The following is a 25,010-nucleotide window of genomic DNA, read 5'->3' on the forward strand; positions in this document are numbered from 1 at the left end:
GGCTTTCGCTGGACTCTTAAACCTCCCGACTAACGCAATCCTCAGCCACTGGAAAAAAACAGGTCTTAGACCACAGCTCTGCAAAGCCCCTCTCTGGGATTAAGCAAACACTGATGCTCCCCTTGCTTCACCCAGAGCCGAGCACATGCTCAAACGCTCTGCACTTACGTGCTCTGTTGACACGGAGCTGCCGCGTCTCTTGCCAGCTCTGCTATTTATTTTCTTTTTGGCCAGTGCCAACGTTTCCCTGGTTGTGTTCTGGAAAGATATTTCCTAAGCTCCCAGGGGAATTTTGCCTTTGTGAAACCAAAGCCCTGCAACAAAACGTTCCCTGTAATAGTGGCACGTTATCTGGGTTCCCCAGAAACCCGCCAGCACTCACCCCTACAGAAATGCTTAGGTATTGCTCCAGAGGAGGCTTCGCTGCCCTTTCACACACCAAGAACACAAAAACCAGTTTGGGTAAGTTAGTCACACATATACTAGAAAGCCACCAAAAATTAACTGTATTTTTTGTCCATTCGCACGCAAGAGAAATTGCACGTACAAAAAATTGCAAAAGAAAGCAACGATCAGTGGTCACTAATTTCATAAATTGGATTAAGAAGCAATGGCATGCCATGCTCCAACTACAAGCATCACTGCCTATACCCATCCGCAGGTATGCGTGTGCGCGTGCAGATAAACGCTCCTTGGACGATAAGCTGCACTGCCACACCACCCCTGGAGCTGCCACTTGAGGCAAATCATCGCCATTTTAGGAGGAAAAAGGTTTCGGAAACACTGTTCAGGCTGGTCCGTTTTAAAATGTACAAACAAGACATTAAATAACAATGAAACGCTTTCAATAATAAAAAAACCCTCAACTAGTTGGGTGTTGCCAGCTCTTGCAATCTCATTGCAACTCTTGCGGCATCTGATTTTTTTTCCCCCCTTAGAGTTTCCAGTGCTGCTGCCAGGAGCCAGGGACGCCTGGGGACCCCCCTTGGCTCATCGGGATGACACAGCACAGGCTTTGGGCCACCCCCGTGCAGCTCCCTGCAGAGACCAGGACCATTCCCATTTCATACACCTGGATGTTTCAGGCACACTCCACCATAGACACATCATAAATATCACCGACTCTGATTAACAAGGGGTTTCCATGCAATTAATTAGTAGGTGCCAGCCTCCATGCAAGCAGAATCCACCTGAAGAAGCACCAAACCACTGGCACTTTGGTCTTTTCTTTTTTCTGAAACAAACTCACCTCCCAGATTTTGAGGGGCAGCAGAGTAGCCCCCCATCCTCTGCTGTCCAAGCAAAACCCACCTGCCCCTAGAAAAGTCCCTCCTTGGCTCCAGTGCCCGCACGCCAGCCCTAGCTCAATGTCACCGGCATCAGAGACCCGCTGGCTGTCACCACTGACCCACCCCAACCTCTGGCTCTGGGACAGGGCTGCCCCATGCTCCCCCCAGCCCCTGCCCACCGCCTCCCCAAAGGGCACTAACTCACAAAACTAATCCATGCCTTGAAACCATCACCCGCGGCTTGACTTTGAGCAGGGCTGGGGATGAAAAGGGCTTTTCAAAGACCTCGGTCGCACAGGCATCAGCACACACTTTTGAGCAGGAACATGGATGCTGCGGGCTGTAGAATGCAAACTTGCTGCCAGCCCAGCCTGGGACACGGCAGCCCAAAAAGCTGCAGGAACTGCTATGGGTCTCTCCCCACCCCAGATGCTCAGAGCTGGCAGTGGCCAAGTACAGCCACATCGGGTCCCAGGACCATCTCCAGCCCCCACCACCCTGCAGCTCCCCGCACTGCACAGGCAAATGCGCACCCTGTGATAGGCTAAAACGCCTTGAAAAGTCACACTTTAGGGGTTTCTTCCAGGAATAAAGCACTGGTGCCAGCACAGACACATGCTTCCCCTGGGTCCTCCAGGAGAGGAGGAGGAAGGCTGAGCACAAACACATGCACAGACACGGAGCTAGTCTAGCGGCCGAGGCCAGGTCAGTACCATCTGCAACAGGAGCCCAGCAGGTCCCAGCACACGTCGGGGCAGAGCAGCTCCTGCGGACCAGCGTGCTGAAGCCACAATGCCACTGTGCGCCTCGGCAAAGGTGTTTGCCCCCCGACCTTCCTCCAAGGCTGAAGGGATGCTCTCGGCACAGCTGGGAAGCGTGCGGCATCCCACGGCAGCGCTGTGAGGGGAGCGGGTGCTCTGGCCCCACTCATCCCCCCGGAACAGGGATTTGCTCAAACCAAGCTGAGCTCATCTGCCATGGGTGTGACGGCAGCACCGTAATCACCGGAGATCAGGGCTTGCCACCTAATCGGCTCAATCCTGCCCGGGACCACCTCACCTACAGCACTCTGCACCCACCGGTGCTTTTGGGGCTGCTCCCAGCACCAGCTCCATCCCCCCATGGCCCAGCCCAGTGGGCTTTACCATCTCCTGGGGGCAGCCAAACAGGGTCTATTCATTGCTGGTAGGAATTGCACCACCTGGATGTACTCCAGGCTCCGGATCACCCTGCGACACATCAAGCCTTTCCACCTCTGCTCTGCCAAGCTGGAGAAAACACAGGCAGGAGCATTCCTGCCTAATTTACATTGTTAACATATTTTCTTTTAAGTCAGCTCCCTGTGGTGTTTCCTCTCCTTTTGCACGTGGTTTTGGTCAGAAAATGGCTCCTTTGCTTGCCTGCTCCCTGAAAAGAAAATCTCTGCTGGTGGAGCCCGCCGGGGCTGCCTCGGGACACTGAGATGTCCTGCGCAGGGGGACAAGGGACACTGCTCAGGGCCTCGGTGTCCATCCCCGCTGTCTCACCTCCAACCAGGACTTCTCCATCCCCTGCACTTTTGCTTCTCCGCTGCAGGCAGCAAACACCAAGGGACGCATGGGAGGGATGCACAGCCACCTTCGGGGGTTGTGGAGGAGAAGGGCAGCTCTGGCAGCGCGGGATCCTGACCAAAACCCAAACACCGGCAGGCAGAGCAGCGAGGGGCAATGCTGGGAGTCGGGAAGGAGCTGAGCGGGGGGAGAAACCTGCTCAGGAAGGGGGCCCAGGGCCGCAGCACCGCCAGAACAAGGGGCCCATTTACACCCGCCCTGACACGGGGACCCTCCCTTGGCAGTAAAGGTTATACTGGGAGCTGAGCCGCGGGCAAGCTTTAATTACCACTATTATTAATACAATTTTGTTGGAAGCTCAAAGGCTGCTGCCTTCACTCAGATTTAGGGATGCACTTAACTTTAAGCAGATGCTTATGGCCCTGATTTGGGAATGGGAGGGGTGTCCTTGTGTCCTCAACATGAAAACTCACTGTCTTTCACACCACAAAGATGAGGAAAGCTGGGAGAAGCTGGAGCCCTCGCTACGGCTGCCAGCGGTGCCTGCAGCCCTGCTTGCCATGAGAACCAGGGAGGCTTTGGGCTCGTGCCACAGCCAGGAGCAGGATTACTGCCTCCATTCACTGCCGTGCCAGGGATCCACCGCCTGCTACAGTGGGGCTGGTTTTCATTCCCCTTCCCCCAGGAATGACTCAAATTTTCCCATTAAAGCAGCACCAGAAAGGGGGCTATTGTAGCCCTGCATCCCCCGGGGCCAGGGGGACCTCGGTGACACTGTGGAGGGGGACGGCAGGGCTGACTGCTGATGGCAAACGTCAAAGGAGCCTCAAAACCCAGCCAGAAAGCAGGACCGCTGGCTGGCAGCACTGCAAGGGGGGAGGCAAAGCACCCCCAGGTCTGTGCTACAGGGCGAGGACACGGCAGCTCTCCCATCGTCCCCACCGCCCATCGCTGGGAAAAGCAGAGTGAGGATGCTCCCAGGGTTTCCTAACCCCTGGATGGTCCTCAGGTCCATGCTGGGAAGGGCCAGGGGGCTCCCCTCCTCCCCGGCCGCACACGTTTCACCCAGCTCCGTCCCCCGCCTCAGAGTCAGCCAGCACCGAATCAGCTCAAACTCCAGATGTTGGTGAAATGCTATAAATAAAGGAGGGGGAAGGGGAGACGGGGCTGGTGGGATGCCAAGCCCACCGAAACACAAGCAGATGCTCCCCTTCCTCGCAGGGCTGGGCTGCACCCATCTGCAGCTAGACTTGGGGAGGAAGGTGACGTTCCCAGCACCCAGAAGTGCCGCGGCTGGCAAGATCCCCCCCACACTCCTCCAGCATCTGCAGAAGGGGGGCGTAATTCAGAGGTTTTCCACCAGGCAAGCCAGGAATAAATCCTTGGGCAGGACCAGCTTAGTAAACAACCTGCTTCCATTTTTATACAGCCACAACTCTAATTACCACCCATCCCATTAGCCGAGGTGTTTCAGTTCTGACACCAGCCATCATAACAGGAAAAACCTCACTTCGTTCTTCCTATACAGACTCGACAGCTTCACTGACACTTGCTCTGAAAACCCGTTTCTTCAAAGCATCTCCTGGGCAGTGGCAGCTGCTGCCTCCGCATTGCAACAGCCAGGGGAAAATTTCGGGTGCTCCCCAGGGACAAGCAGGGACTATGGCAGCACCCACAGCAATCCCTGCCCTGAGAGAAAAGGAGGAGCTCAAACACGGCTGAGCTGCCACGAAATACCTTTAGGCAGAGCCTGTGATCACCCCAAAACCAGCAGTTGTCTTAAATATCAGCAGGAGGACAAGAGGGGTGCTGCAGGTTCCTGACGGTGCCAGCACAAACCGTGCTGCAGTGCCACCGTTCCTCACCTTGGTGTCAAAGCTTCGTGCCACCACCGACCTGAACCGCCAGGCACCTTGCCTGCCCACACAGGCTGCCAGCCCTGAACACAAGGTCTGGGCTTTTGTAGCTTATTCAAATTGCTGCCATTATTCAAATTGCTCCAATTATTTAAATTGCTCCAGCTGGGTCTGAGTGATAGAAGCATCAAAAAAAATATCATTGATTTGTTTTTAAAAGTGCAAAAGACATTAAGAGTTTGTCGTTTCCCTCAATAGCTGCAGCACTGCTGCCCCAGCATCCCCACGCCAGCCCGGGGGGCTCAGCCAGGCTCTGCATCTCTGCCCGGGGGGCTGCTGGAGGAGCGGGGGCTGCACCGGCACGCACGCCCAGCGCCCTTTGGATGCATCCCGCTGCTTTCTCTGCCAACGCGCAGCACAAAGGGAGCGAGCGAGGATGGCAGGCGAGCCAGGAGACAGACGAGCGATCCCAATTAGCAGTGGAAAGCATCCAGCCGCGGGTACTCGGCAGGACCCGCAGCCAAGCTGCAGCTGATATGGTAATTGGGATATTTTCAGTAGATGAGTCTCCAGCCCCTGACAGGTCTGCTGTGGCGGATGGCAGCACAGAGTCAGGGGCTGACCGTGATGGCCAGGGTGACACCGAGTCCCTGCTCTGCCCTTGGTCACAGCCTGACAGCAGCACCCACGAGGAGGAAGATTCGCAATGGAAACCACACACCCACAGGATGGCTCCTTCCAGCCGCAGAGGGGAAGGATGATGCCCGCAGACAGTCACAGCGCATACCAAGCCTCAGCAGGGACCGGGGACACTCACCCTGAGCCCCGCAGCCCTTTCAGACACAGCACAAGGGACAGTGTGGCTTGTCACTGGTGCCCCACAGCCCCCAGCAGCCCTTTCCAGGGCAATGCAAAAACAATCAGAAAAAAATAGTGAGGTCCTTCACTGTCCCCTGGTACTGTGGGAGTGGCATGAAGAAGAGGTAAGGGCCCTCCCTGAGCTGTGCAAAGTGCCCAGGTGTCCCCCAAGCCCATGCACCCCAACCCGGTCCCTTCCAGGCGCTATGGGATACAAACCCCCCCCAGAGAGAGTGGGGCGGCCGTGCCAGCACCCTGCCACAGTCGAACCTCAGCCACAGCCCCAGACACGACAGAAGTTATTATCCCAAGAAACTTCCAGGCAGGAGAAAACAAGAGCAGGAAGGATGCGAAGGGTGGGGAGGATGCCTGATCTCCAGCCTGCGGTGACAGTGCCTGCCAGGCTGGGTGGCACAGCTCCCACCCCCCCAGGCACCCCACACCAGAGCAGGCTGATGGGAAGTGCATTTCACTTACAGCTTCCCGTCTGTGTTTCACCTTTAAGCAATCTGTTGCCAAACAAATAAGAGCTCGACCTTAGCTGCTGATGCTCTAAGGCAAGGGGGTAAGCCTGGATTTGCCCCTCTAAAATCCCCGGCACCATGCCACAGCTCTGGCCACGGCATTACGGAAATCCCTGAGCACAAAGGAGCCTCTCAGGAGAGGGGCTGAGGCTGGGGCCGTGTCCTGGTGAGGACCATGCGTCCCTGGTGGGGACAACCCCAGGCAAGGGTCCCCAACAGGCACAGCAACTGGCTGGTGCGGGAACGCCAGCCCTGTCCAGCTCCGTGGGGCCCATCTGATTCCACCCGCCTCCCCCCTAGCAGCGATGCCTCCAGCTGAGCTATCCCCGCCATTCCTCAATCCCACAGCTGGGGAATTTCTCAGCCACGAGAAGCAGCTTCCCCCCCCATTTGCTAGCGTTTGAGCAGACTCAGACAGCGAAGGCACCCACGCTCTCCCCCAGGCAGGGCTGGAGCCAGGAACAGCAGCACAGGCTTGGCTGGGAGCACGGAGCAGCTGGCCCAGCCCAGGGAGAGACAGGGAGGGAGGGAGGATGGAGGAGACCAAAAACGCCACGTGCATGTGTTTTCTTTAACAGAGACAACTTTTCCAGCATGATCTGCCAAGGGAACACACAGCCGGGATGCCGGTGAGCTCGCCTGCTCTGGAGGGATCAGCTCCAGGACAACACAGGGCAGCAGCACAGGTCCTGGGCAGGCTGGGATTTGTCCAGGAGGAGAAACATGGAATCTCCATTCTGGATGCAAAAAGATCTCACCAGATCCAGAGGGATCTATTTTCCAGTGGGTAGGAGGCAAGGAGTGTCGGTCATTCTGTGCAGGGCTCAAATCATGGCTCAAGCTGCTGGAATAGGGGGAAAAGTCCTTCCCACGCTCACCATGAACCCCCCGGGGCAAGGGGAGGGATTGCTGCGGGCGATGGGAAGGCAGCAGGAGATGCTGGGAATGAGCTTCCCAGATCACACAGTGCACAGGGGCTGTGCCACAGCTGAGACCTCACAGCCCCCTGGGGAAGAGACGTGCCCCACTCCACGGCACCCCAAACTGGAGGCATAACTGCCACCCACGACAGCACATCTCAACATCCTCAGCACCACTCCAAGGACAGGTGATGGATCCCAAATGGAGCCTCCTGCCCAGAGCAGGACCCAAAGCAGACCCCGCACACAAGCTCACACTCGCTTGCAGCTGGGGCAGCCAGAGGCTCTGGCCAGAGCCACACACCATAAAACTGCTGACCATGCCATACCGGCCTGCCCTTTGGACTCTTCAGCATTCTGCTGAGGCCAAGCCTTGAGCAATCACCAAATCATTCATTAATGCTGGCCCCATTCATTGCCTTTAATAACCCTAAGTCATTAGCAGGAATCCAGTCATACCAGCTCTGTACTCCCACAGAGACTAGCATGGCACCGTGGATGCTGAGGGAAATCCCCCTCGAGATGGCGGGGGCTCTCATGCGACATGCCAGGGAGCACCAGGGGCTCGTGCGATGCACCATGCACCTTGGGGAGCACCGCTCCCTCCCCAGAAAACACCATACACCGCAGTACAGACGGGGCTCTCAGCCACACACCCAGGGAAGGGAAGATATTTTCTCAAGGGCTGAGTTTGCTCAGGCTCTAACTCCTGGCTTTCACCCTGCAGGCTGCACGGCCAGACTGCAGCACCCGTGCCAGGGCTGTGGGACACCATCACAGGACCACGTACCGAACTCCACATCCCACAGCTGCTTCCTGCCCACTGCGGTCCACAGCCCACAGGTGCAGCACCTACCTGCTCAAACCCACCGAGAGCTGCCCTGAAAGCCTGATTTTGGGAATGGGGCGCAGTCCCCAGCAGGTCAGTAAATAACCCACAGCCCTGCAGAAAGCCAGCTGTTAGCCAAGACGCCTAACACAGGATGGGGAAGCCTGCGTTCTGCACCACGGGCCAGCAAGGACACGGCTCCTGGTCCTCCCCCCGAGCCCCCCCCCAGCCCCGGAGGAAGAGGTCACAGGTGCTATATTTAGACTTGCAGAGCCCAATAAAACACCCGCAGGGTGGGAGAAAGCCCACGCAAGCCATCATAGCTGATCTCCTCCCTCTCCGCCAGCAAGCCCACCCTGTGCCCAGGTTGGGATGGATGCAGGGCAGGAGGAGCTGGGTGCAGCCCCGCAGGTACTTCAGCTCTGCAGAGCACACTACACACTCACCGCACGCTTGCTACACGCTCACTGCACACCTTCCAGCTCCCACTGCTGCACAGCAGCGTTTCGCTATCCCGGCTGTCCCCAGCATTGGGGACACATCTGCGCCTCCCCAGCACGGCCCCTGCCTGGGGAAGGGGGGAGAACAGGCACTGCTCTGTGAGCGCCGGGGAGCATCGGGACCAGGGAAGTTCAATAGTTTACTACCAATATTTGTCTTGGCCGGGCAGCACGGCTTGCTGAAGGAAATGGGGCAGGGGGAGGGCTCCAAACATCCTCTGCATTCCTTATAATGAAAGTAAAGCCAGTGCTGTGGCACGCGCGCTTGGGGTTAACCAAATGTAAGGCCTTTTGTATTTAAAAATCCTGGGTGTAATTTTCCAAAACGCAGAAGGAGCGAGGGGCCTCACTCCTCACCCTCGGCATGACATGTGAATACCCCTCCTCCCAAGAACCCGCAATTCAAAGCTTTTGCACAAAATCTGTCCATGGAGCTGATCCGGACACAGCACCCAAAGCCTCCGGCTCTGCCTGGGGCTCTCCTTAGCCTCCTCCCCACAACACAACCCTCCTTCTACAGTGAGCACTGCAAAACACCAGTGCCAGCTCCATTCCGCAGCACTGGTGGAAAACAGGGGGTCAAAGTGTGACCTGATGCAATTGGGGAACATCATGGCTTGCTCACTCAGCACTGTGATGCTCGGCTCAAAAATGACATTTTAAACCTAGCTCCTTGAAAACGAGAAGATGCCTCTTGCTTGCCAAAGGCTGCAGGGAGCTGAGCACCTTCCCGGCAGCTGCTCCCGGGGCGAGAGACTGGTGCTTATCTCCAGCTGGGGCAGCTGATCAGCACCTCAGTGCTGGGGCAGATAAGGAGGTTTGGAGGCAGCTCTGCCAAAGCCCTGTGCAGCAGCAGGTGGTCCAAGACAAAGTGCATTTCCGACACAGAGCAGGAAGACCTCCTGCGATAACCCCCGGAGCCAGCTCCAGGCTCCGGCTGCTCCTGCTGATAAACCCCGGGCGAAGGCGGGTGCACAGTGTCAGGCACACTCCGGTGCTGGCTGCGGGGATCTGAGCACACCAAGGCCACTGTCCCTGCTGTGAGCCATGCCCATGGGAAGGACTGATGAGGATCAGAAAGCCACAGGGAAAGCAGCTGCCCCAGGAACAGCCCCGGCACAGCACTTGCAAAGCTGAGACACAGATCCAGGTGCCTGGCAAAACGCAGCAGCCACTTCATGGAGTGGCACAAGGCAATTTTTATCCCCACGTTCGGGCTGCCCCTAGCACCTCTGCAACACAACACGGGGCCTTCTGTGTCCCCCATCCCCAGGACAGACTCAGCCCCCCAGTGTCAGTGGGAGCCCGGGACTCATTAACAGCTGCCAGACAAGAGCAGGGAACTCTTCCAGGCAAAGCAGACTATTCACTCTGCTTAGGACTAATTAGGGCTTGTCTTAATTAAATCCTGCTAACCATGAACAACCGCAGGGCCAGAATTAACTGATTTACCTGGGATGGCCTTTGGCTGCTCACAAGGGACTGCCAGCTCGGTGCAAGAGAGCCAACCCCAACAATGGCTGCGGACACAGCAAGGTGGGAGCTGTCGGGGCTTGGGAAGAGCCACTGGAGACCTGCCCCACGGCGGAGCATCACGCCCCAGGGAATGCCAGTCCAGCCAGGCAGCACGGCCCCGACCGAGGGCTGCGGGAAGAGCTGCTGCAGCACACCCCGGCATGGGAGCCCAGCCCACCAAGGCAGGAGCGGAGAGGGATTAGCCCTCCTGCTGCCTTTTGTAATGCTCGTTTCTTTAACGGGATTAGTCCCTGTAAGTCCATAAGAGGGTTTAATCACATAACACCACGGGGTGAGCAGTGGGGATCCTGCCGGGTCTGTGCAGGCGGTGAGCCTCACTTAGCCGGGTTTGTAGCAGATGGCAGTGGAGGGGCCCAGGACCACATCTGGACACCAGCGCACTGCTGCTCCCTGCCCCGCTCCTTTCTCGAGCATCCCTGGCTGCAGGGCAGCGCACGGGATGGTTCAGGCTGGGGCTGGAGACCCCACAGAGGAAAAGGACTGCTGCCCTTGGCTGGCCAGGCAGTCAGAGCCCAAGATGCCTGCAAAGCATCCCTGCGTGCTAACGCAGCACCGGTACCTATAGGGAATTGCCTTTTCTACCTTCCCCATGCTCATAAAACTACTCTTCAATTTGGCTTTCACAGACATCTACCACTGGCTTATTTTACCTGGTAACAAACTCTTGCAAGGTTTTAGAGGGAAGAGAGAGACATTTAGCCAACAAAATCCAGCTCCAAGTCTGGTTACAGTTTAAATGTACACAGCAGTGGAACCAAAACACTCAGGAGTCCAGGCAAAAGCTGTAATGAAGTTAAATGATGATATGGATCTTGCCAGAAATAATTATGTCGACAACTTGGGTTTTAATTCCTTATTTATAGAGACCTGTGTATCTGCAGAAACCCTTCGCTGATTAGAAGTTTAATTTTCTCTCTCTCTCATATCCCAACTGAAGTCTCCCAGGACCACTGGCTGTAAAATCTCCATGCCTACAGATAGAGCCAAGGACTGGGAGCCAAAACTGGCTCAATTCAGTCCTTAATTTACACACCGAGTTCTCCTACAGTGCTGGGTAAATCACTCAGCCTCACAGCCTCAGTCTCCCTGACCAAAGGGCAGGAATGAAACACAGAGAGGCGATGCCACAGCCATCACATCACACTTGCACTCTGTTAGGGCTGCAAGCAGTAAAGCCAGGTTGCCTTATGGATTAAAAGGAGCTCTTTAAAACCTCATTTGGAAGTCGGGTGTGCCCGGCCAGCAGCTGGAAGCCCTGGCCCCCTCTGGTCTGGGAATGCACGCTATAAGTCAACATACACACGGCACCTTTGCTCCATGTGTTTCCATTCCCCACAAGCGATGCCGTAACGCCAGCACCTTCTCCCCCGGGTGGGAGCAGCCCCATGGCCGGGGGGGGCTGGGGAGGAGGAGGTGGGATTCACCCACAGCATCACCAGGTCTGGGGTCAAACACCCAGAGGTGTTTTATCCAGCCATGCTGCACGGTGGCATCAGGGACAGTCCTGGATAAAGAGCTGTAAATGTGCAGTGTGCCGCCCCCGCCTCCTCCACAACTAATCTGGGTCTTGGGAATAAATAGAGAATGCAAAAAAGCATTGTTTTAAGGTCCCCTCCACCGCAACAGGACCACAAGTCCGATCAGCCCAGAGAAGCTCCAAGGGATGGAGCAAAGTCACAGCAGAGGCTCTGTGCAGCTGCCACGGCACATGCAGAAGGCCTTGATTCTGCCAGAAGATTTTTAATTTATTTGAAACCATTTAATATTTTTACTATTGAACAGAGCCATTAAACAACTGGCAAGGAGCCCACTTGTAAGCGGGGCTGTTATTAAAGCAAGCTGCTCGAGCGCATCCCTGTGAGCAGAGGGGGTCAGGACTGCCTGCTCCTGAGCAAGCTGCATTTTGAACAGTTCCTATTTAATATCAGTTTTCAAATCATTTTGAGGGAAAGTTTTTGATTACTCGAGGATGCAGAAGGGAACATCACTGTCTGGACCACACACAGCAACTCTTGGTGTCAGCAGCATCACCGCTCTGCAGCCAGGCAATGGGCTGGGATGCAAACACCCTCCTGCCTCTCCTCCCAAAGAGGTGTGGGGTCCCAGGGGTGACCCCACTGTCCCCTTGCAGGACTAGATACCCCTTGAGAGCATGTGGCCCCAGGAACAAAGGCTCTTGGCAGGGTACAGCTCCTCCCGATGCTAATCTGCCTCCTGCCTCCCATTCCCTTCCACTCACTTTGTATTTCACTAAAAATATCACGGCAGAGGAAGTTTCTGCTGCGGGGTGGATGCTCTCCTCCCCGGGAGGGGCTTCCTGCACTGCCCTGGTGCAAAAATAACCTCTCAGCCAAGCTCCTGCACGGGACCCGCTGCCTGCACCAAGACCGGGCAGGCGAGCTGTGGCCAGGGGCCACCTGCTCAGCCCCCTCCCTCTCTCCCTGCAGCCCACTTGCAACTCCCAGGTGTTTTGGGTGATGGGATACAGCCACAGTTCCCATGAAAGTAGGCGTTTTGCATCCAAGCCCCCCTCCCACAGCACTGGGAGGATATGAGTATGCGGGACCTGGGGGGGTCAGGAACCAGGAATGACTCCACCGTGCTCCAGCACAGCAAGCAACACACTGTTTTCTTCATCTCGCAACACCACGGGTAAGTGTCCCATCTCATATCTGGATTGCATCCAGCAGGATGAGGCTCAGAACCCCATTGGTACCTCCTCCGAGTGCTGGGGCAATACCCAGCACACGCTGCTCCCTCGTGGGCTCATCACAACTCAAGCCAAGGCTCCAGCAAACCTCACGACAGACAGTGGCATTGCGATGCCAGCCCCAAACTGATACCGAAAACCAGTGATCAGAAGTCAGAAGTTAACAGACTGCTGACGTGCAAGGGGTGAGCAGACGGACCGCGTGGGGAACGAGGCTGGGGTTGCCTTGGTCCCAGTGTGGGGACCTGCAAGGCTACAGGATGCAGAGCCCATTTAGCCTGTTGCTGCCTGCACGGCAGGAAAGCAAAGCACTCCATGCTCCTCTGAGCAAAGCCCATGGTGCAGCAGCCTCCCACGGCCTCAACTGCCACAGGCCACCACCCCATTGCCCACCAGGCAAGGGAGAAGTGTCCCACCACCATCCCCGGAGAGGGTCCCTCCGGCTGCCACATGCCCCAACCTCTGTCCCCAAGATGCCGCGAGCTGGAGCTGCTCCAGAGCCCACCCGCACCACCTGCGGCCCCAGCACCGGCTCTGCCCAGCCCCGTGACACACGATGCCAGCGAGCCCAGCGCTATCAATAATGCAGCAGGGTCAGCACCAACACAGGGCCACCGGCTTCCCCGCAGCTCCGCCACACACCAGCCCAACTGCTGCCTCTGGGACAGGATTGAAGCGCTAATCCCAAAAGCAAGCCCGGCTTTGCTGCTGCACCTCGGCTGAGCCCCTGCAGTAACCAGACCCCTTGCCATCCCCACGCAGCCCAGTGCCCACTGCAATGCTGCCCTTTGCAGGGAGGCAGGGGGTCTCCAGCCCCGCTGTCCTGCTTCCTCGCTCCCTGCGGGCATCTTCCCTTCCCCAGCAGAGATGTGGGAAGCCGCACTCCCATCCAATGCCCTCAGCTGGGCACAGCGGAGCAGCAACCTGAGCTCCAGGCAGCCCGGGTGCAGCTCCACGCTGTGGGTGCAGAAACAGCTTTGCAAAGTGTGTTTTAAGGGAAATGTAGAGCGCACAGTGATGCACCCCTGCCCTAACAGGACATGCACACAGCTTCCTTTCAACTTTGCCCTTTCAGACCTGCAGTGACTGCCGCTGGGCTGGCAGCATCCACAAAAATAGCTGCTGTGGGAAGGGCAGAGAACACTGCAGGGACATGGCCACAGCTCCTGGGGCTCCATGCTGGAGGGTTTCCCCAAGCCTCTGCCTGCACAGCAGGAACCTCACCCAGGTTGTACCAGGGATGAGATTTGCTGTCCTCCCCAATCACCCTCTCCCCACAGGTCTGAGCCTGCCACCGGGGCCCAGGGAACGCACAATGCTGCAGGGAAGTGCTTTAATTTAAACCATGCACTTTTTTTTTTTGAGGGTTTTTTTTTTTAATCACATAATTACTGCAGACATTTCTGCTCATGTTAGGTTTTATTACATCTTTGTGGTTATTCTACAAGCCCTGAATTTTGGGCCTCAACTGAGTTGGCAAAGTTCTCCAAAAACATCTGTCCTGAGTTACTCCCCTTCCAGCACTCCGGCAGAAAGCTGGCGGCTGAAGATGTTGCAACCTAGAGTTTTATTTGCAAAAGAAAAAGTTCTTATTCCTGACCCAAACAAAAGTGTAAATATTTATTGCCTCAATGTCAGCGCTGGCCCCACACCTGTGGGTCCCAACAGACACCCAGGCACTCATCCATCCTCCTCCAGAAAACAGCACATCTGTCCCCAGACACATCAGCTCTTCTGAAGCGCGGGTCCGTGGCACGCAAGAGGCTCAATGCCTGCACGCTGTCGCGACAAAGAGCCAGCCACAATCCCCGGCATTGGCAGAGGGACACCCATTCTCCTGCTGTTTGCAGTTCTTACCAGCAGCAACGCTAAGGTGATACTGTCTGTCCCTGAGCAGGGGCCAATTAACAACTGGCTGCTAATTCTCCTACATTAAAATTCCCAGACCCAACAGGCTGCTTGAATCCAGCAGCTACAAGACATGGGTTTGTTTTCCAAACGATAAACACTGGTTGTAAAGGTCCCTTTGCACACCCACCCCCTGCAGTCGTGCTTTGGTGTGACCAGAGCAGCAATGGAGGGGAATTGCATCACCCCGAACACGTCTTGGTGGCTTTACTGTTGTTCTTGTTTCTCCTACAAACACACCTGGAGAAAGCAGTGAGGCAGCAAGTCCCAAGGACACCACTGACATGGCTCACGAAGCCTGCACGGCCGTACCGGGGGTTGCAGTAACAGCACATCCCTCCCACTGCTCAGCAGGGGCAGCCGAGCAGCAGCAGCTGCCTGCAAAGGTGCTGCCAGCCCCAGGCCATGCTGCCTGCACACCGTGAACACCTCTGGGACAGCCGGCAGCATCCAGGCGAGCACCGGGCAGCACCACTCAGCAAGAGCCTGGCCCCGCAGCACGCCTGCCTTTTACACACCGTTAGCCCAGGCATTGAACCAACAGCCGCTGCTGGCTCACGCCGCTGTCCCAAAGGCACCTTTGCAATAAGGGCAGCTCACCGCCAAGCACCCAGCGCCCAACACACACGGAGCAGCCCCTGCCACCCCCCTGCCCTCCAGCACAGCCCTGCCTGCTACCTCCCAAACCCCTGGGGACTCAATGCTGGGTGCTCGGCAGGGGAGGGCCAGAGCTCCAGGGAAAAGCAGAAAACAGCCCAGTGGCCACAAGAACGTGTTTGGGACAGGGGCGTGCATGGCATGGGGACACTTCCCCTCCCAGGGGACACAGTGTGGGGCAGGCAGCAAGCAGGCAAACCCCTCCGGCACAGGCAAGCACGTACCTGGGTGCAGCGCTGCGGGATGGGGCAAGGCAGACACTGCTCCTTGTGCCACCACGGCCACGCAGAGCACGAGTCCCCAGGGTGCCGGGGATCACAGCGCTGTGCCGGGCACAGCTGCTGGCAAGCAGCCCTGCCGACCTGCTCGCGGGGCAGGCAGCCTGATTTTAAATACGTGCTGAATTATTCATGGCATAACCGTGGTTCTTGGAGCACAAGGTCCTAGACACCAGGTCACTGCTGGGGGTGCATGTTGACCTCCCCATCCATGGCAGCACTCCTGGGAGGGTTCGCTCCTCTTGCAAAGTAAGACTGGGACAGGATGGGGGAGGCTGGCAGGGCCATGCTCACCCTGCCTGCTGCACCGCATCACCTCCCCGCTGCCCACTGCTGCGGCCGCCCTGGGTGCCAGATTTCCCTCCTCTGTTTCAGTTGCTTATTGCTTCAGGCTGCACTGAAAAATATGGCCTCAAATCAAGGAAACTGCAGCCTTTACATAAACAAATGCTGCTCAAAAAAAGGCTGCTCCTTTAGAGCAGCCTGGAGCACCAGCACCACTTCCTACAGGGGCAGGTTGGGGCCAGGGGTCTGAAAGGGGAGCAGAGCTGCATTTTCTCCTCTTTCAAACACCTCCAGGGAAGCTACACAAAAGACCCAAGCACTGCCAGCCCAAGCCCAGCTTCTCCCAGTGCCACCCAGCTCAGAGCCTGGTTCCCTCCAAACCTGGTTGGGGACAATTCTCTGACTGGACCCCAGCTGCCACAGCCCTTCTGCAGGGACAGAAATCTCCCAAACAGCCCCTGCTCTCAGGAGCTGCACACACCATTGCACGCCCAGCACCTGTGATCTGCAGGACTAGGGTCAGTCTAGAGCTGCCCCATGCATGGACATGGCACTGAAGGGCTGGGCACCGCAGGAACCGGGGTGCACCATTGCTCCCTTCACCTCCAGCCATTTTGGACCTTGGAGAAGAGCCATATCACCCAGACCAAGAGCCTGGAGCAGTTTTTACCACCTTGAAGCAAGCAGGACTGCAAGGCACGGGAGCAGGATGCTCTGACCACCCCTGACCTTGTACCAGGGTCACTCACGGCCCCAGCACAGAGAAGTGACCTTGGCCAGGAAAGCCTGCAGCACCCAGCTCTTTGAAGAGCTGCCACCCGCAGAGGCAGGAACAAACCAGCCACTGACCTGAGCAAACATCCAACATGCTCAGCAGCCCCTGTCCCCAATCCCATCGCCCCCAGGGTCAGTCCCCTTTGTCCACCTCAGGCTCTGCCAAACACCAGCCCCAGCCCCGGCACAGCGAGCACCAAATGCCCCAGCAACGCTGCCCCAGGTGAAGCCCCCCAGCCCCTCTGAGGGGAAATGTAGGTACTTCTCTCCCCTTGCACCCCAGCCCTCCCCAGCTCTCCCTGTCCCACCCTCTTCTTGAAGGAGCTGAAACCCAAAGGCCGGAAAGGACCGTCCTGTTCCCCTCGCCTGACTTCCCGTCAGCACACACTGTTGGATTGCACCCAGCAAACGAAACAGAGACAGGATAGGAAATCCCCAGCTTGGAAAGCTGCCCCCAGCCATGCCCAGCTCCCCCTCTGCCCAGGAACAATTCCTCTCCCACCAGCCATCCCAGGGGTGATCAGCCACCCACTGCATTGACCCACAGGGGAAATACACACATCGTCATCACACAGACCTTCAAAGAGCTTCAAATCACGCAATAAGTAAAATTAAAAATAAAAATACTGTCTCCAACCCTGCCCCTGCCAGTCCCAGAGAAAGGGGAATCCTCCTCTGCAAGATGCCAAGCATCTCTGGAGGGGATGACCAGAGGTGAGACCCCCTCCATATCGCTGGAGAAGCACATGCCTTGTACCAGCATCACCTCTTATCTGCACAGGGGAATTTCTTCAGCTATTACTCCACAGGGGCTCCTGAGGACACAAAGCTTCCCTGACTTTCCCACCCATGTCCCCCTGGGAGCCCCATGGCCACTCCTGGGCCAGCATCCAGCCACCACCCCACCTCCATGGGGGCGGAAGCTGACCAAGCTCTGCAGCCCCTGCAAACTCCCCAGCAAGGGGGAGAAGGAGAAGGAGGAGGAGGAGGAGGAGTGTGCCCACAGCAGCTCCACACTGGAGGAGGCCACCGAGCACCAGCACTCCCTGCCCAGCAGCACAGACCAGCAAGCACAGGGGGGCTGTAGTGTGAGGGCAGGGAAGGGAAGGGGACAAACAGCTGCAGAGGTGACAGTCACCTGCTTGGCCACGCAACACCCACGCTGCTCCTGCCACGTTCACGCCCCACGCAAGGGCAGCACGAGGACCAACCCCTGCTATCTGCCAAGCGCAAGGCTGCGCCGTCTCTGCCAGCCCGGCCCCAGCAGCAAGGCAGCCATGGAAACTGGACGTTTTCCACCCCAAATTCTTTCCTTTTTGGAAAGGAGTTTACCAATAAAAGGCACTTACAGCAGAATCACAGTCCAGACCCAGGCCACTTGAAAAAGAGCTAATTTCCTTCCCATTTAAGCAAAAAGCTGAGAACACATTCACCCCAGATGTTCCCTCCCTCCTGCAAATAACGGAGGGGAGAGAAGCTCATTCACGAGCTCCAGCTTCACTGCGTCCCTGATCTGTGCAGACTGTCCCCACAGGCAGGCAAGACCCAGGCTGGGACACTGACCTCAGCCAAGGCACCGTGGGGTCACTTGTCCCCAGGGCTGATGACCCCCCCCGTCCCAGGCCCCCAGCAGCTCCCAGGGCTCAGGAGACCCTTGAGGGGCACAGGAGGGAAGAGAGCAGCACAGCCCCCAGCAGCCAATGCTGCTTCGAGCAAGAGCGAAGGAGGCCAAGGAGCAGCTCACCCACTGCTTTGGGACAAACCAGGGTCCCCAAAGCCGACAATCCCGTATGAAAGCTTTTTCTCTGATGGGAAGCAAGGCATACTTGCAGAGGGAGGTGCTCCCAGGGTGGTTGCACCCACTCCCCGGCTCTGCACCCAGCAGCCCCACGCACCACCCAGCTCTGCCCTCACCTTCCTGCTGCCGTGCGAGGAGAAGCTGTGTGAGTGCCGCTGGAGGCTGCCCCCGCTCAGATCCAGCTGTGGCTTCCAGACCTCCCCGTTGTCGCTGCTCACCGACTTGGTGGGTGAGACGCTGGAGTTGAGCAGGATCCCGCTGTGCACCATCTCCTCCGTGCACGTCAGGCGCAGGCTGCACAAGTACTCGTCCGTCTCCTTGTCTACCACGAGCAAGCGGGTCTCCGTCTCCACAGCTTTGATGCGCTGCACAACCTGGAAAGAAGAGGAACAGCTGAGCAGAAACCCAGGGACCTCCCAGGGACAGCAGGAGCCGGACCCAAGGACTATCAACTCCCCCACAGTCCCCTGCAGCTTCAGTCTTGCTGCAGGGTGCAAGTTTGCTGTCACTTCCAGCCATCAGTGATGGGGAGAAGGAGCACAGCTTTGGGGGATCCCCAGGATGGAGCATCTGTTGCCTGCAGCCCCAGGTGATGATGGTGATGGCTCTTTCCACCCCAAGCCCTACAACCCACATGACAGCTCTGCCCAGGGTAACTGCACAGACCACCTGGGATCACCTGCTCTGCTCAGACAGAAGCTTTCAGAGGCTGATTCATTTCCCCCCTGAGCATCAGAAACTCTGCTGCCTGGTTTTGTCCCTTAGAGAGAGAACACAATCTGTCCCACCAAGCAAACTGCCTTGCACACCCTCATTTCCTTGATCTGGGTGTCTTTCTTCACCCATACCCGGGGCAGGGTGGAGAGCCCGAGTGCACAAGGAGGCACCAAGCACCCACGCACACATTCGGTGGCTGGGCTGCCTTTGCTGGGTGCTCCCCACCACACCAGTGTATCGGCTACCCCACACCCCAGGCAGATTTATGAAAGAAAGAACCCAGACTGCGCATTCATCCCTGGTCTGTGCCAGGGCCAGCAGAGATAAGGGAAAACAGTGCTGGGAGCAGGAGATGGGCCCATCCCTGCTGGGATCCAGCTTCAGGCAGCGCTGAATGGGGACCATTGTCCTGCCACTGCCCCGCTCCTTCGTGGGGATCGGTGACTGGCAGAGACTCTGAAAGGAGCTTGCGGTGTCGGCGCAGCGGGGAGAGCCAGGAGGAGCTGATCACGGCCACGGCCGGGCAGGGGGGTAAATCACACCAGGGTGGGCTGTGATGGAAACGGGGCAGATCCAGGACACGCATAGGCAAAGGGAAACCACCCCCAGACTCCCTGCCAGCAGCCACAGAGGGCTGGCTTTGCTGGGCCACCTTCTCCCTTCAACAGGCCTTCATCCTGAGGAGGAAGAGGGATAATATCACTGACAATGCCACTTGGCAGCCATCCCCAGCCATGGGGTGGCCCTGAAGACCACAGACCTGTGACCCACCAGGCATGCTGAGAAACCCCTGAAGCAGCACTGGGCTTCCTCACAGGGTTCCCATTCTGATCTAGGTCACACCGGCCAGACAGACTGCAACCGCCAAGGTTATAAGTGACAAACGAGCCTAATGTGCAATTAGCTAACATTTATTTACTCCCCTGCAAGCTCCATTCAAGGTCAACAGAGCCGGTATCTGCAAATGAAAAGAACAACCAACAAGAAATTTATAGGCTGCAGACAAGGCTGCTTGTCCTGAACCAATATCTGCTGCAGGCTGCAGCTTCTGCCTCCACACACCGCGTCGGGCAGCAGCATGCCCAGGGCTCCCATCCGTAACCAGCCTGAAGAGTGCTATTCCACCAAGCCCCAGAAAACGCATCTGCTCCCTTTCAGATGTCTTTGCACGCAACATCAGACAGCGCTGCCGATACCAGCAAGGCAGTGCGTGTGCAAGGCCACTTCTCCTGGAAGGGGACCTGGGAACAGGCAGCCGACATGCAGCAGCAGCAGGACGTGCAGACAGACAACAGCACTGGCGTGGCAGGACAGGCGGGGAGCAGTGCTGGGGCTCAGCCTGCTGCCGAGCTCCCCAACAGCCACGGCAAGAGCAGCAACGGAGCAAGCATCTCCCCAGCCCTGCAAGTGCCAGGGGCTGAGCAAGGCAGGGATGGAGAGCAAGCACAGAGCAGCTCCTCACCCTCTCCCTGTTAGCGAGGACAAGCAGAAGGGGCTTTCTGTGACAAACTCTCCAGGCAGCAAATCGCTTTGGGGACAGAGAAGCAAGGTGGAAGGCAAAGCAGCAGCCAGGCACATGGTGAGGTCCTGCCCAAGGTGGGCAGAGCCTGACACCCTACCCGTTTCCGAGCCATGGTCAGAGCCTCGAGCCCACAGCTTTTCTGAAGACGACACAGCCTCTGCTGCGCATCCGGCACATCAGGACCTTCTCAACACTGGTCCCAGCCGTGTGATTTCCGCAGCTCCACCCAAACAGACTTTCACCCCTGGCTATACCAGTACGGGTCCAGCAGAGCTAGCCCAGGTCCTTCCACCCTCGCCAAACACCAGCTGCCCACAAAGGAGATTCATGGTGCCACTGGGAACAGCTCAGTACGTCCCTCCGGCTCCAAAAGAGATGCCTCTGCCCAGGCACTGCACTGTCAGCCTCAGCAAGGACCTGGAAGCTTTCCTGTACCATCTTTTAACAGCACAGTCTGATCACCACACTGGTGCAGAGACACCGAACATGGAAGAACAAATCTTATCTGAAAACTGCACATGTCCAGGGAGACCATCACCCACGGCACGACCCCCAGAAACACCATTTTTCCATGCTGCAGAGTGGACCCAAGCCAGGCGGAGGCTGGCCAGCCAGAGCTCAGCCTCCATGGCCGCAGTGCTCCAGGACAAGCCACTCGCCAGCTGAACCCAGGAGAGGTGGCACCCAGCTCCTACATCCCGCTCCCACACCCCACACACTTTGGGCACAGCAGGAGCGCAGGAGCCCGCTGCTCTGCCCCGCACACCCACTGCCCGCCCAGGCGAGGAACTGAGGAGCCAGGATGCAATTTTGCATCCAAGACATGTAAACGCCCTGAGAACACGTTCTGCCTTTGCTCCTTGGGTAAGGCCAGGAAAAAACAGAGAACAAAGACACAAATGCCGCCAGCTTCAGCTCGAAACACAGTTACACCCAAACAGCAAGGCCTTGTTTGCTGCGGGCTCCGTCCCACTGCAGCTTCAGATGCGCACGGGGAAGCGTTACTTATTCAAGGTCAGGGACCTCAGCAGCACAAGGAGAAGAGGCCACAGCAAACCAGCTGCTCTAACCCACTGGTGGCAGCCAGCGTCTGACCCGCCACAGCATCGCCCTTCCCACTGTACAGCAGTGCTGGGCATTTTTTGGGGGGGGAAGAATAGGTTCTTGCTGTTTTGAGGCAAGAGGGAGGGCTGCTCCTGCTCACACTACTCACGCACACTAATGCCATCACAGCGGGAACACAGCACGGCTGTGAGCTCCGTAACACCCTGGATGGGACACTCCATCCCACTCACTGCTCTGCAGCAGGAAGCGAGTGCTAGGGCTGAATCCTGCCTCCACCAGCAGAAAATGGAAGATAGGAAAATTTCTCCCATTTCACTTGACCTGCTGGAAAACCCACACACATTTCAAAGACACAGCTGGCTGTCTCAGCTCCGCTATCACCCTTCCCCAGCATCCCAGTTTCAGCAGGGAGTTCTGATGGATTCCAATACAATGTAGCTCCTTACAGGAACACAGCCCTCCTTTTTGCCAAGCCAGATCAAAGATGTGGATCCTCCTTCAAGGGTTTTGAAATCACATTCGAGACAAACATTAACTTTTACACAGCTGGCTCAGATCATCAAAACAGGCTCAATTAGCCATGAAAACCCACCAAGCCCATGGAGAGGAGTCCACAAGGCTTTACTGGAGCCACCTGGGCTTGCCATCATGCCCTGGAAGGCATCACCTTGAGCACAGCGACATCCGTGCCTGGTGGGTGAAGCCCAGGAACCCGCACCCCTCGAAACACTGCCGAGTCTGCAAGCTACGCGAGGCACATCCCGAAGTCTCTGCCCCAACAAAGCACTGGCCACGGGAGCCAGCCATATGTTTTAAGTTACTAAAGCACTAAACCCCACAGAGCCCTGCGAGCCATTAGGCAAACAGGCACATTAGGCACCGTGCCCCTGCCAGGATTTGTGTCTCTGGCAGGACAGGAGCAGCTCGAATCTCATTGCTTGTTTTTTGGACTGAACTGTTTAACAAACACAAGTTTCAGTTTTATAAGCAGAAATGACATGGCCTGAAGTGTGCAGCTCCTGTTACAGAGCTGAGAAACAGCTTGCTTGGATCCCCCCCCAGTCACAGCCATGGTCTAATAACAGCCATTATTTCCCTACAAGCCCTATCTTGCTTAAGCCAGCCAAACTGCTGAACATCTGCAGAGCTTTATCAGTAGATTTTAAGGCATCCTTATACACTCTGGGCTGAATAAGCAGGAGCAGCTCACCCAAAGTGAGCAAGAAAACCCATAGCAGAGCCGGAAATAAAGCCCAGGTCTCCCCATTCCTTTCCACCACAGATTGCATAACGCAGCAGTGCCCTGCCCATGCCGAAACACCTTAGGCTTTCCCACCTTCACACGATTACAACATCCTTCCCCCAGCAGCGAGACACCCAGCACCACACAACTGTTCTCATGGGAACTCAGTGTCCCAGGCACACAAAGCCCCCATGCAGCCCAGGCCTAGGATTTTGGGGGACACCCACCCCAGCAACCACCAGCACTGGCCCAGCCAAAGATGCTCCGGCACAGATATTTTGTGAGAAAATCACCCCTCAAACCCACCCCAGGGAGGCTGGAGCCAGGTAGAGCCAAGCCAGCAGGGAGGCTCGGAGCTGGGGTGCTCAGCCCGGGGGTACCACAGCCAGCTGCCTGCCCTGCCCATCCCCTGCCCGCACCTGGTGGTGCGTCTCCTGCTCCACGTTGAGCCCGTTCACCTCGACGACGCGGTCCCCGGCGCGCAGCCCCGCCGCCTCGGCCGGCGAGCCGGGCTCTACTTTGCGGATGAACTGCCCGCTCTTGCCCTTCTCGCCGTGCAGGTGGAAACCGTAACCGCTCTCCCCCTTCAGCATGCGGCACAGCCGCGGCTTCAGCTGGTCCTTGGCCATGGTCGGAGCGCCCGGCGGGCGGCGGCGCGGAGCGACGGGCGGGCGGGGGCGGGCGGCCGCGGGGCCCCTTTTATGCGCGGCCCGGGGCGGGCGCGGAGCGGCGGGGAGCGGAGGGGCGGGCCGGGGCCGCGGCCGGCGCTGGGGCTGGGGCTGGGGCCGGGGCCGGGGCGCTGCGCAGCGCGGCCATGCTGCGCGTTGCCCCACGGCGCCGGGAGCGCGGCGGGCGGGGACGGGGACGGACCGGGCGGAGCCGGGGCGGAGCCGCAGCGAGGGACGGGGATGGGGACGGCCGGGGGACGGGGCGGGCGGAGCCGGGACCGGCTCTGATACCGGGATCGGCACTGACACGGGCACCGGGAGCGGGACCAGCAGCGACACCGGCACCGGCACCGGGCGGGCGGAGCCGATGGAGCCCCGGGGCCGATGGAGCGGGGATGCCCGGGGCTGATCGCGGCCTCCCGGGCTCACGGATTGGAGCTACCCGGGGCTCTGCCAGTTCGGCTCCGGCTCCGGCTGCCGCGGCCATCCCGGTGCAGCACCGAGCGCCCGGGCTGGGGACAGCCCCGGAGCTCCCCGGACCAGGGCAGCGGGCAGCCCTGCGGGCAGCTGGCCGGAGCCCACCACCGTCCAGGCCAGCCTGGGGACCGCTGCCGACACAAAGCCGCTGAGCTGGGTCTCCCCTGCATCTGCTGTCCAGCCCCCCCGGTCCCGCTCTCCTCCGGGAAGGGGTACCCGGGCCAAGGCTCGTCCATGGGGCAGCGCAGCTCTTCGGGACACGGGCAAGGACCACCCTGTGAAGGGGAAGTGATGGGGAGCAGGGCCTGGAGCAGAGCCCACTTCATCCAGAGTTCATCCTGAACTGATGGGAACTGCTGGGACCCCCTGGTCCATGGAGGGGAGGATGGAGCCCAGCAGCTCCTCTGCCCACCCAGCCCCAGCCCGTGACCGCAGGGAGATGCAGAGCTCTTTGTGGGATGTCTCTGCCGAGCCAGCCAGTCCGGCACACATGGAGCTCGCGGGCTGATGCACTTCATACGTTCATGTGAGGGAGCTCAGAGATATTTTGTGTCCCCCTGAACGCTAGGCAGGGGATGGGGTTCATTAGCGGGCAGCTCTGCCATTCCATTTCCAGACATTCTTGGGGGGGAAAGGCTCCTGCTCCATCCCAGGTGCCCCTGCGGAGAGGCCATCTGGGTTTCACCTGGAGGGAGCTTGTTTGGGTGAAACAGAGAGATTGAGAGATCCCCGTCTTCACCCTTTTGCATTCCTGGTCTTCGTTTCCTTGAAATCTCTTACAAGGAGGAAATGACCCAGATTAGTTGTCACAGCATTGGTGCTGTGTGTCGCATTCCTGTGTCACAAGTTTTCTAGCTCTCCTCTGTGGTATTTCTCCTTCCTCGACTGCTTGCTTACAGGATTTTTATAGAGCTGAAGCAAATGCAGTGGCCAGCTTGAGGCAGTAAATAAAAGACTCCAGAAATTAACACTAATTTGCTTTTAATTTGTAGTCTGCTTAAAAAAAAAAATACTTCCACTGCAGTTATACACAAAGTCACTCCAAA

General features: G+C 57.7%; 1 protein-coding gene across 1 annotated transcript in view; it reads right to left on the bottom strand.

Moving 5' to 3' along the window:
* NHERF2 (NHERF family PDZ scaffold protein 2) overlaps nt 1–23,642 on the bottom strand; it is a 40,248-nt gene extending 16,606 nt beyond the window's left edge. The window contains exons 1-2 of the mRNA XM_054842801.1: nt 23,239–23,642; nt 18,389–18,646 (exon numbers count right to left, since the gene is read on the bottom strand). Coding sequence (XP_054698776.1) covers nt 18,389–18,646; nt 23,239–23,448 — 468 coding nt within the window. The 5' untranslated portion in view covers nt 23,449–23,642. The remainder of the gene's footprint in view (nt 1–18,388; nt 18,647–23,238) is intronic.
* Between the last annotated feature and the right edge of the window lie 1,368 nt (nt 23,643–25,010).

Source organism: Grus americana, chromosome 15 (genome assembly GCF_028858705.1).
Source record: "Grus americana isolate bGruAme1 chromosome 15, bGruAme1.mat, whole genome shotgun sequence".
NCBI lineage: Eukaryota > Metazoa > Chordata > Aves > Gruiformes > Gruidae > Grus > Grus americana.